General features: G+C 45.3%; 1 protein-coding gene across 1 annotated transcript in view; it reads left to right on the top strand.

The window, feature by feature from the left end:
* The first annotated feature begins 1,513 nt into the window (after window positions 1-1,513).
* The window catches only part of RNGTT (RNA guanylyltransferase and 5'-phosphatase), a 441,453-nt gene continuing 427,882 nt past the window's right edge, over window positions 1,514-15,084 (top strand). Inside the window, exon 1 of the mRNA XM_077812806.1 lies at window positions 1,514-1,708. Within this exon, the coding sequence (XP_077668932.1) occupies window positions 1,645-1,708 (64 nt within the window). The 5' untranslated portion in view covers window positions 1,514-1,644. The remainder of the gene's footprint in view (window positions 1,709-15,084) is intronic.

The raw sequence follows: 15,084 nt of genomic DNA, 5'->3' as shown, positions 1-15,084 counted from the left end.
GGGTCAGGCCAGAGGGCTGTGGGTGTGGGCTGAGGTCGTGGGGGTGCTCCCAGCCCCCTCCCCTGAGCGGCTCATGGCAGGGGGCTGGAGGGAATATGCCAATTCCACCCCCTTCCCCAAGGTCCCCGGACCAGAGAGCCCGCTGCGGCTCCGATTTCCCTCTCCCCATCCGTAGCAAGGGCCATCAGCTGAGGGAGGGAGAGAAGGAGGAGCAGGAACCCTGCATGCTGGGGGAAGAGGCGGGGGGAGGGGGAAGCTTGCCTCTGCAAGGCGAGAGCGATGGGTGGGGGCGGAGAAGAGTGGGCCGGGTTGGGCAGGATTTTTAATTGCACGCTGCTGTCCCTGGCAGACAGCAGCGTGCCATTAAAAATTGGCTTGTGTGCCATGTTTGGCACGCGTGCCATAGGTTGCTGACCCCTGCGCTACATGCTTGGCTCCAACTGACCAATGATGCCAGCCTCCACTGCCCACTTGTTAAATTTTGAACCATCTTGTGCTTTCTCCCATGCTGCCCCACATGGGGAAACACTCCCCAAAACTATCTGCAAAGGTATCTCATTATCCACCTTCAAATCCCTTCTCAAAACTCTCCTTTGCTGTGATTCTTAAAAACAAAACAAACAAACAACTTGACAATGATTAGGCTGTTGCTGTGTAAAGACTGTGTATTGCCTATCATGCTCATTGTTCACTTGTACTCCCACTGTTGGTCTGTCTGTAGCCCTCTGTTGTCTCTTGTCTCATACTTAGGTTCTCAACACTTTGGGACAGAGACTGTATTTTTGTTTTGTGTTTGTTCAGCACCTAGCACAACAGGGTCCATGATGAGGCTGCTAGGCACTATGGTAATGCAAATAATAAATAATGATAATTTAGACTCCTATCTTGCTTTTGCTCATGTGGCGCCCCACTGACTTCAATAGGATTGTGTGGACCCCAGGCTCCACACACGTGAATCCGAGGGAAGGAGTAAGGTCACTGATTATGAGAGCAAGCGTGTATGTGTGTGTGTCTTCTAGGGTGACCAGATGTTCTGATATGAAGGGCTTTGTCTGAGACAGGAAACTATCGCCCCTCCCCACAAATAAAAGTGTCCCAATTTTTCACACTTGCTATCTGGTCACCCTAGTTTTTTTCCTCCAGGCTAGCAGGGTTGTTCTATCATTTCCTGGTACCCCAGCAGCACCTAGGCACAGCCCAGGCTGGCTTGTGCTAGGTGCTGTCCCTGCCCTGAAGAAGTTACACGCTAACCGTGGGCAGGAGGCGGGCGTGGCTCCATCCTCCCCTCGCTGGCAGGGCTGTACCGAGGTGGTGGGCGGGTTCCCCTGCCAGACCCGGGCCCCCATCGCGCAGCCGGACCACCACCCCAGGGCCGACCGCCGCCTGAGGGAGCCGGGAGGCGCGGACGCTAAACGCCGTCGCCCAAGCAACGCCCCGCCGCGGCTCGGCCCTGGCAGAGCAGCTCCGGAAGCGGAAGTGGCGTACGTGCCGCGGTGCATTGTGGGGAGCGGCGGTTGCTGTGGAGGTGGATCTGAATGAAGCTGCCGCGGGGAAGGGGCTGCCGGAGCCGCTGAGTGGGGAGGAGCCGCGTCTGCAGCCCCCCGGCCCCGGGTGTCAGCGCGAGCTCTGTCGGGCGGCGCCGCCATGTCCTACAACAAGATCCCGCCGCGCTGGCTGCGCTGCCCCAGGAGGGGGCAGCCGGTGGCAGGTGAGCGGGGCCGGGGTGCTCGGCGCTGGGCGGCCACAGCTTCCCCGCTCCGCTTCGAGCCGCCGAGAGGGAGGGGGCGCCGTGCCGGTCGGGGAAGGGCCGGGCGGGTGGTGTTAGGAGTCGTAGCCCCGACCCCATCCGCGAGCCGGGCCGGTTGAGTGCGGGGCGGGGATACAGAGCCGGCTCCCCGGGGCTGGGTGTGGGGCGTCGCAGGCATCAGCGCTTTCCAGGGGAGCCCTTGGGACCCGGCGCCTGTCGGTCCCCTCTCTCCTTTCTAAGTGGCGTCTCGCTACGTTTTCGCTTTTCGGTCCCGTTTTATGCCCCAGCTCTCTCATTCTCCCCCATAACTGCGCCCTGGCCCCCAGCACAGCAGACCTCCTTCCCACAAAGGACTCGGGGGGTGCGGGGGGGGGGGAGAACTGGCAACCGGCAACCTCCAGTCCCTCTTCTCTCAGAAATCCTTCTAGCTGTAAAACAGTTGTCCCTTTTTGCTCTTGTATCCAACAGTAAAAATTGTCGTCCTGGATCAGATGGAGCTGCTGTAAAGGGAAAACGGACTAACTTCCTGAGATCCTTGTCAGTTTCTGTTTCCATCATCAAAGAGCTAAACTGAAACTGACCTAATTCGCCCTCCCCTTCTTTGAAAAGTAGTTCAGAAACTTTTCACAGGGTGCTGAGTGGCGAAACTGACTGGGATCGGTTTCTCTTTGCTGCTAGCTGTATGTACAGATCCCTGAAGCAGTTTCCACTGTTGTAAATGATAGGCTGAATTGCAGTAGGCTGCATCCAGCCCTGTAGCAAAGAGTTTACTCAGCTGATCCTCACACCTTCTTGTCAACGGTCTAAATGGGCCATCTTGATTATCACTACAAAAGTTTTTTTCCTCTGGCTGATAATAGCTCATCTTAACTAATTAGCCTCTCACAGTTTGTATGGTAACTTCCAACTTATCTGTATGTGTGTATATGTGTGTGTGTGTGTGTGTGTGTATATATATACATATATATATATATCTTACTATATGTTCCATTCTATGCATCTGATGAAGTGGGCTGTAGCCCACAAAAGCTTATGGTCTAATAAATTTGTTAATCTCTAAGGTGCCACAAGTACTCCTTTTCTTTTTGCGGATACAGACTAACACAGCTGCTACTTTGAAACCTGCTCTATCCTAGTCACTTCCCTCCTCTTTTTTCATAAGCAGCTAATTCCCTTTACCCCCTCCTCCTATCCCCCCCAAAAGTCTGTACCATAACATAAAAAAATAAGCTGAGGGACTGAAAAGGGGAAAGAGAAGTAATGTTCTCCCTTCTACTTTTTACAGTCTTACTTCTTCCTCTTCTAGGTTCTAATTCAGCATTGTTCTTAAATCTGTGCCTAATTTTATATCTGTGAATAGAAGGTGCTGCTCATGCGATTAAAATTAACCTCATACATAACTTTGCTGAGTTGGGGTGATGTTTGTTTCCTTCTGTCCCTCCACCATGTTTACTTTTGCAAGTCTCAGCCCCTCTGTTTGTTTTAGTCAGTTGCCTTTTTCTGAAGGTCTTTTGTAGAATTCTTTCTTTACTTATCAGGTTTATGTTCAACATGGGATTAAAAAAAATGGATTGTCTGTCTGCCTGCATTTCTTCACATTGTACTTATTTATGGATTTAGCAAAGAGGTGGGCAAACTACGGGCCGCGGGCCATATCCAGCCCACGGGACCGTCCTGCCCGGCCCCTGAGCTTCCAGCCGGGGAAGCTTGAGCCCGTCCCTTCCCCCGCTGACCCCCTTCCCTCACAGCCACGCGGGCAGTGTGGCTTGCACCTGCCCACCTCCCAGGCTTTCAGATAAGCCTGTCCTGTCACTCTGAGCGGCATGGTAAGGGTAAGAGGGTGGGGGGAGAGGGGGTTGGCTAAGGGGCAGGAGGTCCCGGGGGGCAGTCAGGGGGCGGAGGTTCAGGGCGGGGAGCAGTCAGGAGACAGGAAGCAGTGGGGGTTGGATGGGGGTGGGGTCCTGGCGGGGCAGTTAGGGATGGGGGTCCCGGGGGGCAGTCAGGGAGTAGGGGGGTTTGGATAGGTATGGGAGTTCTATGGGGCCTGTCAGGGGGTTTGGATAGGGGTCAGGGCTGTCAGGGGACAGGGAGCAGGGTGGGTTGGATAGGGTGCGGGGTCCCGGAGGGGCAGTTAGGGGTGGGGGGTCCTGGGAGGGGTGGTCAGGGGACAAGGAGCGAGGGGGGAGTTGGATGGGTCGGGGGTTCGGAGGGGGGCAGTCGGGGGGCGGGAAGTTGGAGGGGGAGGATAGGGGGCGGGGGCCAGGCTGTTTGGAGAAGCACAACCTTCCCTACCCGGCCCTCTATACCATTTTGCAACCCCCATGCGGCCGTCGGCCCAAAAAGTTTGACCACCCCTGATTTAGCAGAAGCAGTGAGTGAAATCTTTGAATCAAATCAGATCTGGTTCTCTTACTGGGGATGTGCTATAAGATCAGTGGTTCTCAACCTGTTTACCTTTGTGGGCCACTATACAGCTCTCCATGTACAACATAGACTGCATATGTACAATATATATAATGCCGGTATGTCATTAAGGACGTGTCACAAAGGCCACAACTATGTGTTGATTGGGCTGCAGGTTGAGAACCGCTGATGTACAGGAACATCGAGATCTCTACAAGATAGGGGTTTTAAAAAAAAAGTGTATGATAGACACTGTGCAGTGGATTAGTAGCAGTTAATTTGAGTTCAGGACTAAAGCCTTTCCTGTTTGGGAGGTCTGTGGAGGTAGAACATCTAGTTAGAAATATAGAAATTGCCATATGGGATCAGACCTATAGTTATCTAGTCCAGTATCTTGTCTCTGACAGTGGCCATCACAGATGCTTCAGAAACCTCATGTTAGGCAGCTGTAAAATAATATCCCCTCCAATTTAGGTTTTCTCATAACCCTAATCTCTTCATATGAAAGTTTCCCCATGCCCCTAATAGTTTTTGTCACGCTTTTCTGAATGCTTTCTAATTCTGCAATATCCTTTTTGAGATATTTTGAGTGACCAGTACTGCAAATCATATTTTTGATAAGGCTGTACCATTGATTTTATGTAATAGCATAATATATAATTCTGCATTATTCTCTATCTTGTTCCTAATGCATCTTAACTTCTTGGTTTTTTTTTTTTTTTTTTAAATGCAGCTACACATTGAGTTGAGATCTTAATTAAACTGTCCACAGTAGCACCCAATTTACTTTCCTGCCTTAATACAGCTTTAGAACCTTTTGTGGTATCTGAGTAATCCTTTTCCCTTTAGGGTATTTTACTTTACGTTTTTATCAACATTGAACTTAATTTTTCTGTGCCTGCTCGTTCCCTTAGCTTTGTTAGGTTCCTCTGATATTTCTTGCAGTCTTCCCTGGACTTGACAAATCTAAATAACCGTGTTATCTGCAAATCTTGCAACCTCACTGCTTGCATCGCTAGGTCATTAATAAATATAATAAACACTGGACCTAATATGTAACCTGGAGGCGTCCTGGTATTAACCTTTTATTCTTACTCTGTTTTGTCTCTTTGCCCATTTTTGATCCATGCCAATACTTTACCTCTTGCCCCATGACTGCTTAGTTTCTTTAGTAGCCTCCTGTGAGGGAACTTGTCAAAAGCTTTTTGAAAGCCTAAATGAATTAGGTGAACCTGTTCTCCTCTATCTGTGACTTCACTGAAATGTTTAAAGAACTCTAATAGTTACTATGACATGATTTTCCTTTGCATAATCCATGCTGGTTGGGGTGCAGGAGGCGGGTTTGGGGTGCTGGCTCTGGGAGGGGGCTCAGGGCTGGGGCTTGAGGTGCAGAAGGGAGTACAGGGTGCTGGGTTGGGGTGCAGCTTCCCGCGTGTGGCTCCCAGTCTGTCACGCAGGATCACTGCCTGCCCCAGCCCCACGCTGCTCCCGGAAGGGGCCAATGCTCCTCTGCGGGCCCTGGGAGGGAGGGAGGGCGGGGGTGTGGGGGGCATGTGGCTCTGCGCGCTGCCCCTCTCTGCAGGCACCACCCCCAAAGCTCCCATTGGCTGCAGTTCACCGTTCCTGGCCAAAGGCAACTGCCAGGGCAGTGCTTGCAGGCATGAGCAGTGCATGGAGACCCATGCACCCCCTGTCAGGGCTGTGGGGGTGTGCTGGCTACTTCCAGGAGCAGCGTGGGGCGGTGGCAGACAGGGACCCTGCCTTAGTGGCAGCCCCGCTACACCACCAGAGATCACGATCTTTGGGATTCTCCCAGTCGATCCTCCAGTTGATCACGATCAACGGGTTGGTGACCACTGCTCTAAGTCATCTCTGTGCCCTTTCTGGGAAACCCTCACTTCTTATTTTAGATCTTAAAATCATAGAACTGTAGGACAGGAAGGGACCTCGAGAAGTCATCTAGTCCGGTCCCCTGAACTCAAGGCAGAACTATGTGATAACTAGACCTTTCCTGACAAGTGTTTATCTAACCTGTTCTTAAAAATCTCAATGACAGAGACTCCACAACTTCCCTAGGCACTTTGTTCCAGTGCTTAACCACCCTAACAGTAAGGAAGTTTTTCCTAAACCACCCTCACTGCAATTTAAGCCCATTGCTTTTTGTCTTATCCTCAGAGGTTAAGGAGAACAATTTTTCTCTATTCTCCTTTTAACAACACTTTATGTACTTGAAAACTGTTATCATGTCCCCCCTCAGTCTTTTCGTCTCCAGACTAAACAATCTTTCATCATAGGTCATGTTTTCTAGACCTTTAACATTTTTTGTTACTCTCCTTTGGACCCTCACCAGTCTGTCCCTATCTTTCCTGAAATATGGTGCCCAGAACTGCACACAATACTCCAGTTGAGGTCTGATCAGCATGGAGTAGAGTGGAAGAAATACTACTTCTGTCTTGCTTACAACATTCCTGCTAATACATCCTAGAATTATGTTCGTGCTTTTTTTTGCAACAGCGTTACATTGTTGACTCATATTTCGCTTGTGGTCCACAATGACCCCCAGATTCCTTTCCGCAATTCTCCTTTCTAGGCAGTCATTTCTCATTTTGTATATGTGCAACTGATCGTTCCTTCCTAAGCGTAGTACTTTGCATTGGTCCTTATTGAATTTCATCTTATTACTTCAGACCGTTTCTCCAGTTTGTCGGGATCATTTTCAATTTTAATTCTATCTTTGAAAGCACTTTGCAACCCCTCCCAGCTTGGTTTCGTCTGTAAACTTTATAAGTGTACTCTCTATGCCATTATCTTAAATCATTGATGACGATATTGAACAGACCCAGGACTGATCCCTGCAGGATCTCTCTCAATATGCTATTCCAGCTTGATTTGTGGACCACTGATAACTTCTCTTTGGGAATGATTTTCCAACCAGTTATGCACCCACCTTATAGTAGCTCCATCTAGGTTGTATTTCCCTAGTTTGTTTATGAGAAGGTCATGCGAGACAGTATGAAAAGCCATACTAAAGTCAAGATATACCACATGTACTGCTTCCCCCCTGTCCCCAAGGCATGTTACCCTGTCAAAGAAAGCTGGTTGGTTTATTGGTTTGTCTTAATTCCTTTTTTGAAATGTTCAGCTCCCATTTTAGGTCTTTTAATTCCTGCTAGTTATTTCTGAATTTTGCAGGTACTTCCATTGTTTGTTACATCTTGGTTTGAGAGGTATACCAGCTCACAATCTCTGTTTGTGAACTTGATCCAGCTTCTTAAACCAGTGTTGCCCCTTTTCGACCCAAGCGGCAAGTCAGAGTTTGGGGATGCTTCATTTGATAAGTATTTCTTCAATGCAGTTTTGTTTATTTACAAAGAATGTACAAATTCCAGTGTCTCTGAATACAGAACGAATCAAACAGCAGGAAACAACTTCTTTGCTTACACCACCAAGAACACTCTTTTTTTAGGCTTCACTCTGACCTAAAAACCTCTCCACAGCTTTCTTCCACAGTCAGACACGGTGTTTGCAGTTGCTCCTTTTACCTGTTTGTGTCTCTGTTTCTGAGTGTCCTGCCTAAACCTGTGCACACAATCTATATGTTTCAAAACCCTTCCCCCACTTAGTTCAAACTTCCGGGAGGTTCACAACTCCTTTTTGTCTTTGGGGGGGAGGGGAAGGGGGGAGGGTGGAGACTTCTGATGAACTCATCCTCACAGTTATGTTAATTGAAGGGTGTACTCACACCTAGTCCCAAAGAACTTTGTGATCCAAGCAGTCACCAGTACATCTCACCATAACACTATCATGATCTTACAGGTGTATTTTTTAATTCTATTTTTAATGATTACTTCAACCAATTTATTAGGTGCCTATATAAGGTTGACTGGTCTATAATTCCTTGAATCACCCCACAAGCCTTTTTAAATGTAAACACATCATTTTCCACCCTTGATCCTCTGATACAGTAGCTGTTTCAAATGAAAGATGGCATATTTTTGCTGGCGGTACAGCCACTTCATACTTGAGCTCCCTCAGAACACTTGGAATGCTTTTTAAATTATCACCTTGCTCCAGTATGTCATCTTTTGACACTTCAATCTTTTCTGGTACCTAATCTTTATTGCCAGAAAAGAGCAGCTGAATCTGTAATAATGCAAAACCTTCCATTTCAGCAATGTCTTGCTACCATCACATGAATGACACTCTCAGTACTAGCATCCGAACACACTATGAGAACTTACAGAATTCTGTCATAATTAATGTTCCTTGAGAACGTATTCTTTCAAAATCTTGAATATACATTTAATAAAATCACAGTATACATCCAATAATATATTACCATATAAAAGGCAAGGAGAAAAATGTCAAGTTAGGTGGATGTTGTTATTGAAGTGGGGTGATGGTGAATACTGAAGAATTATGTAGCAAGAGTATCAGTGATTTCTGCAGAACCTGATTTTTCATTTAATCCTCCCCCCCCACCCCCAATTCCCAACCACCACCATGATTTTCAGAACCCTAGAATTAGAAAACTTTTCTGAACTGGAACTAAACATATACCAATGCAATGCTGTCTTCTGAAGTCTGCAGACAGCCCTGGTGCTTATGCTGCTGCTTAGAGCTTTGCCAAGGGATCACAGAGGGGAATAGACTAGAATATTTGGAGTTTTCACTGGTCTTGGGCATTGGGCGGAAGTGGGGAGGTCACAGGACAGCACAGGGGAAGATGAAGGAGCCCTGGCTGAGCTGGAGAGTGGAGCACAGGGGGAAGATGGGAGGACCTGTGATGCTGGGGGGGAAGATGGGAAAGCAAGAGAACCCTTGTGCTGCTGTGGGCGGGCAGGGCTGATCTGGGGAGTGGAGCACTGGTTGGACCAGGGGAGACCTTACAAGCTGCTTCCACATTGTCCATGCCCCCCTGGCTGACCCCCAGACCAAGCGGAGTTCTTGATCCACTTTGGCAGCACTGCACCACTGTCCAAAAGATGGGCAACTGGTGCCTTCCCTGGCGCTGGGGAGGTGGTCTTCATAGTTTGAGAACCTCTATTCTAGACTAATTAATCACTTATAACCTCTGATTCTGTCCTAACAAAGCTTTTTTGTTCTGGTAATTTTATGATTGCAGGATATTCACAACCAAAGTGCTTTGGTGCATGAGAGTGGACAAAATCAAAAAGGCTGTTTTAACTCAGTGAACTTTTACATGTTTTTCAGTATCTAAAAATGTAGACAATGTATTTTTATATTTTAATGTATTTGGTACTTTTCAAAATGCTTTTTTGAATACAATAATTAGTTAAATAGGAATAGAAATTCTTTAGTGCCAATTGAGACCCGTATTTTTGATTTTTTTTTTTTTATATTTGCGAATTGAAATATATACACTGCTATTCATGGTTACTCATAATTCAGTAACTACTACAGGTACAGAATCTTATATGAAATGCCTAAAATTTATTGAAATTTAGAAGAGAGATGATAGAGAACTCTTATGAAGGCTGTTACAAAGCCACTCAGGATGTGTTGTGCGAACAATAAAAAGCTCATAAATTAAAAACCTGAGCCTCCAGGCAATAATAGCTGAGAACAGACCTTTCTTTAATAAGGTCAAGACTTGACAGTTCTAAAATAAACTCTCAAAGTCCCAGAGCCACAGGTAAGCACTCTATTTTATATAGAAGGTTGCTGTTCCATGCTGATTGGGAGACCTCTATTACTGTAAAACAGTTATAATGAAAAGGGCTGACAGTAAATGGATGTTTCTGACACTATCTGGTTCTCTTAAGGCTGCCTTTGGAACACTTCACACTTAGAAACCATCAGAACTGGTGTTTACGTCATCAGGCTTACAAACTGATTTTTTAAATTCCTATTTTCTTGTTCTGGCCATGCTGAATTTAAATGTTACTTTTAGGGCTGTCGATTAATTGCAGTTAATTCATGCGATTAACTAGAAAAAGTAATCGTGATTAAAAAAATTAATTGCGAGTAATCGCAGTTTTAATCGCCAAGTTAAACAACAGAATACCAATCGAAATTTATTATATATTTTTGGATGTTTTTCTACATTTTCAAATATATTGATTTCAATTACAACACAGAATACAAAGTGTACTGTGCTAACTTTATCATTTTTACAGTGCAAATATTTGAAAGCAAAAATAATATAAAGAAAAGAAATAGTATTTTTCAATTCACCTCAGACAAGTACTGTAGTGCAATCTCTTTATCATGAAAGTGCAATTTACAAATGCAGTTTTTTTTTTGGTTACATAACTGCTTTAAAAAAACCAGTGTAAAACTTTAGAGCCTACAAGTCTACTCAGTTCTACTTCTTGTTCAGCCAATCACTAAGACAAACAAGTTTGTTTACAATTATGGGAGATAATGCTGCCTGCTTCTTATTTACAGTGTCACCTGAAAGTGAGAACAAGTGTTCGCATGGCGGTTTTGTAGCTGGCATTGCAAGGTATTTATGTGCCAGATATGCTAAACATTCATATGCCCCTTATGCTTCAGCTACCATTCCAGAGGACATGCTTCCATGCTGATGACTCTCAAAAAAAATAGTGCATTAATTAACTTTGTGACTGAACTCCTTGGGGGAGAATTTTATGTCCCCTGCTCTATTTTACCTGCATTCTGCTATCTATTTCACATTGTAGCAGTCTCGGATGATGACCCAGCACATGTTCGTTTGAAGAACACTTTCGCTGCAGATTTGACAAAACGCAAAGAAGGTACCAATGTGAAATTTCTAAAAATAGCTACAGCACTTGACCCAAGGTTTAAGAATCTGAAGTGCCTTCCAAAATCTGAGAGAGCTGAGGTGTGGAGCATGCTTTCAGAAGTCTTAAAAGAGCAACACTCTGATGTGGATACTACAGAACCCGAACCACCAAAAAAGAAAATCAACCTTCTGCTGTTGGCATCTGACTCAGATAATGAAAATGAACATGCATCGGTCCGCACTACTTTGGATTGTTATCGAGCGGAATCTGTCATTAGCATGGAAGCACGTCCTCCGGCCTGGTGGTTGAAGCATCAAGGAACATATGAATCTTTATTGAATCTGGCACGTGAATATCTTGCAATGCCGGCTACAACGGTGCCATGAGAATGTCTTTTCTCACTTTCAGATGACATTGTAAACAAGAAGCAGGCTTCCATGCTGATGACGCGTGTTAAAAAAATAATGCGATACAGGTGAGTTGCATCACACGCGCATTTAACTTACGGGAATTCAACTATACGCACTCGGCAAAAAAAAAGAGAAAGAACAGGATACCTGATAATAGTGTGGGCGATTCCACCCACCATTCCACTTAATGAGCGTATGCCCTGGAGTGAGCATGAGATGGTAGATGTGAATCTGCTGTTCCCTCAGTCGGTCTCGGTTCCCACGTGCCTATCATAGTGTGAGCATCTCGCCGCGCTGAGTGTGATTCTAGTGTTTAAAGATACTGTACGTATTTTTCGTATAACGTGGCCCCTAAACGCAAGCCAACTACTTCATCTGGTGCTCAACTGAAGAAACAGCGATCTGTTCCAATGCTGGAGGAAAAACTGGCTATGATGGACTAATTGAGAGATGGTATGTCGGTCTCCAACGTGGCGCATAAATATGACTGCAACTAATCTAGCATCTGTGCCATCAAGATTCGAGAGAGAGAAATTCGTCAAGCCGTGGCATCAAGTGCTCCAATAACTGCTAAGGTGATGAGCCAGGTGCGTGATAGGACTTTAGTGAAGACTGAAAAGGCCTTAAACTTATGGCTGGAAGACATGAACCGTAAACGTGTGCCTATCGATGGCAATACGTTGCAAGAAAAGGCTCTTAACCTCTATGCGCTGTTCAAACTTCCCTCTGAAGAGGGACAGCCTTCTGATGAGATGGAATTCAAAGCCAGCCAAGGTTGGCTTAACAGTTTTAGGATCCGCTTCAGCCTCAAAAATGTGCAGTCTACTGGTGAAGCTGCATCTGCCAATGAAGAGGCAGCAAAAGCCTACCCCGAACAATTAAAGAAAATCATAGAAGAAAAGGGCTATCTTCCAGAACAAGTTTTTAATGCTGACGAGACTGTGCTCTTCTGGAAAAAAAAAAATGCCAAACTGAACTTACACTTTGAAATCAGAAAGACAAGCCCCTGGCTTCAAAGCAGCTAAAGACCGTCTGACAGTGTTGTTTTGTGGCAGTGCAGCCGGGCATTTAATAAAGCCGGGCTTGCTCTACAGGGCTGCAAATCCCCGTGCCCTAAAAGGCAAGAACAAAAAACTCCTGCCTGTGTTCTGGCAATCAAATAAAAAGGCTTGGGTGACGGCAGCATTATTTCTGGATTGGTTCCACAAGGGTTTCATTCCAGAGGTCAAGCGGTACCTCGAAGAGAAAGGACTTGACTTTAAAGTGTTGCTGATCGTAGACAATGCTCCTGGCCACCCTGCGGCACTCCAGTTTGCGCATAACGACAGTGAAGTTGTCTTTGTCCTCCCCAATACCACCTCCATCCTCCAACCTCTCGACCAAGGCGTGATTCGCTGTTTCAAGGCCACGTACACTAGGCTTACATTCTCATGGATATGTAGCGCTATGGATGCTGATCCCAATCTTAATGTGATGGAGTGCTGGAAGTCCTTCAACATTGCTGATTGCATCGCTTATATTAAACAGGCAATGGATGCAATCAAGCCTGAAACAGTCAATGCATGTTGGCGAAACCTATGGAAAGAATGTGTGAATCATTTTAAGGGTTTCCCGACCATTGACAAAGAAGTGAAACGTATTGTTCAGGTGGCAGGCAAGTGGGTGGTGATAGCTTCGTCAAGATCCTTGAGGAAGAAATTGAAGAATTAATTGAGAGCCATAGAGAATCATTGACTAACGAAGAGTTAGAGGAACTGATAAAATCATCTACAGAAGACCAAGATGATGACAACGAACAGGAAGAGCCAGCAAATTGAAATCTTCATAAATTTGCTGAAGTGTTCTGAGCAGCGAAACACTTGAATGATTTAATTTCTGAATATGATCCCTCTATGGAACGAAGCCTCAAAATCACATGTAGTATAACGGACGATTTGAGACCATATCAAGAAATGTTTGAGCAGCTCAAGAGACAACAGCGACAGTTGCCGATCACCATATTTTTCAAGGAAAAACAACCAGCAGCAGATGAGCTTACGCAATCAACTTCTCAAGCTGAATCAGAGCCAACCACTTAGTCTACGACTCGCTCTCCGTCCCCTCCGTCTCCTGGATCAACATCAAGCCCTGATGATCCCCTGTAATTACCGCCTGTAATTAAAAATACAGTACTGTAAAATTATATTTTGCATATATACTCTTTATTATATACTGTAACTTACTGTATACATTATACATTTATACATATTACTGTACAGGGTTGTATACACGAAACCACGTACAGTATGCTGTACTTTATGGGCAATTTAAGGGATTTTTAAGGGTAATTTTGACTATACGCGATTTTCGTCTTACGCTCTGACTTTAGAACCTAATCCCCGCGTAAGTTGCAACTCCACTGTAATTAAATTTGTGACTGAACTCCGTGGGGGAGAATTGTATGTCTCCTGCTCTGTTTTACCCCCATTCTGCCATATATTTCATGTTATAGCAGTCTCGGATGATGATAGTTTTAAGAACACTTTCACTGCAAATTTGACAAAATGCAAACAAGGTACCACTGTGAGATTTCTAGAGGTAGCTACAGAACTTGTCCCAAGGTTTAAGCATCTGAAGTGCCTTCCAAAATCTGAGAGGGCTGAGGTGTGGAGCATGCTTTCAGAAGTCTTAAAAGAGCAACACTCTGATGCAGAAACCACAGAACCAGAACCACCAAAATAGAAAACCAGTCTTCTGCAGTTGGCATCTGACTCAGATGATGAAAATGAACATATGTTGCTCCGCACTGCTTTGGATCGTTATAAGAACATAAGAATGGCCGTATTGGGTCAGATCAAAGCTCCATGTAGCCCAGTATCCTGTCTTCCGACAGTGGTCAATGCCAGATGCCCCAGAAGGAGTGAACAGAACAGGTAATCATCAAGTGATCCATCCCCTGTCGCCTATTCCCAGATTTTGGCAAACAGAGGCTAGGGACACCATCTCTGCCCATCCTGGCTAGTAGCCACTGATGGACCTATCCTCCATGAATTTATCTGGTTCTTTTTTGAACCCTGTTACAGTCTTGGCCTTCACAACCTCTTCTGGTAAGGAGTTCCGCAGATTGACTGTTGTATGAAAAAATACTTCCTTTTGTTTGTTTTAAACTTGCTGCCTATTAATTTCATTTGGTGACCCCTAGTTCTTGTGTTATAAGAAGGAGTAAATAACACTTCCTTATTTACTTTCTCCACACCAGTCATGATTTTATAGACCTCGATCATATCCCCCCTTAGTCATATCTTTTCCAAACTGGAAAGTGCCAGTCTTATTAATCTCTCCTCATATGGAAGTCATTCCATACCCCTAATAATTTTTGTTGCCCTTTTCTGAACCTTTTCTAATTCCAGTATGTCTTTTTTGAGATGGGGCTACCACATCTGCACGCAGTATGCAAGATGTGGGTACACCTTGGATTTATATAGAGGCAACATGATTTTTTCTGTCCTATTATCTATCCCTTTCTTAATGAGTCCCAGCATTCTGTTTGCTTTTTTGACTGCGGCTGCACATTGAGTGGATGTTTTCAGAGAACTATCCACAATGACTACAAGATCTCTTTCTTGAGTGGTAACAGCTAATTTAGATCCCATCATTTTATACGTATAGTTGGGATTATGTTTTCCAGTGTGCATTACTTTGGATTTATCAGCTGTGAAAGGGTCCGGTCAGATGGCGACAGGAGAGTTAATAGAAGGCAGATATATTAGCCCCAGGTTAATTAGGTCTCTTTTCCCTGAGTAAGGTAACAGGG

The sequence above is a fragment of the Eretmochelys imbricata genome, chromosome 3, assembly GCF_965152235.1.
Source record: "Eretmochelys imbricata isolate rEreImb1 chromosome 3, rEreImb1.hap1, whole genome shotgun sequence".
NCBI classification, from domain to species: domain Eukaryota; kingdom Metazoa; phylum Chordata; order Testudines; family Cheloniidae; genus Eretmochelys; species Eretmochelys imbricata.
The sequence above is the reverse complement of the archived record's forward strand: the minus strand, read 5'-3'. Positions and strand labels throughout refer to the sequence as shown.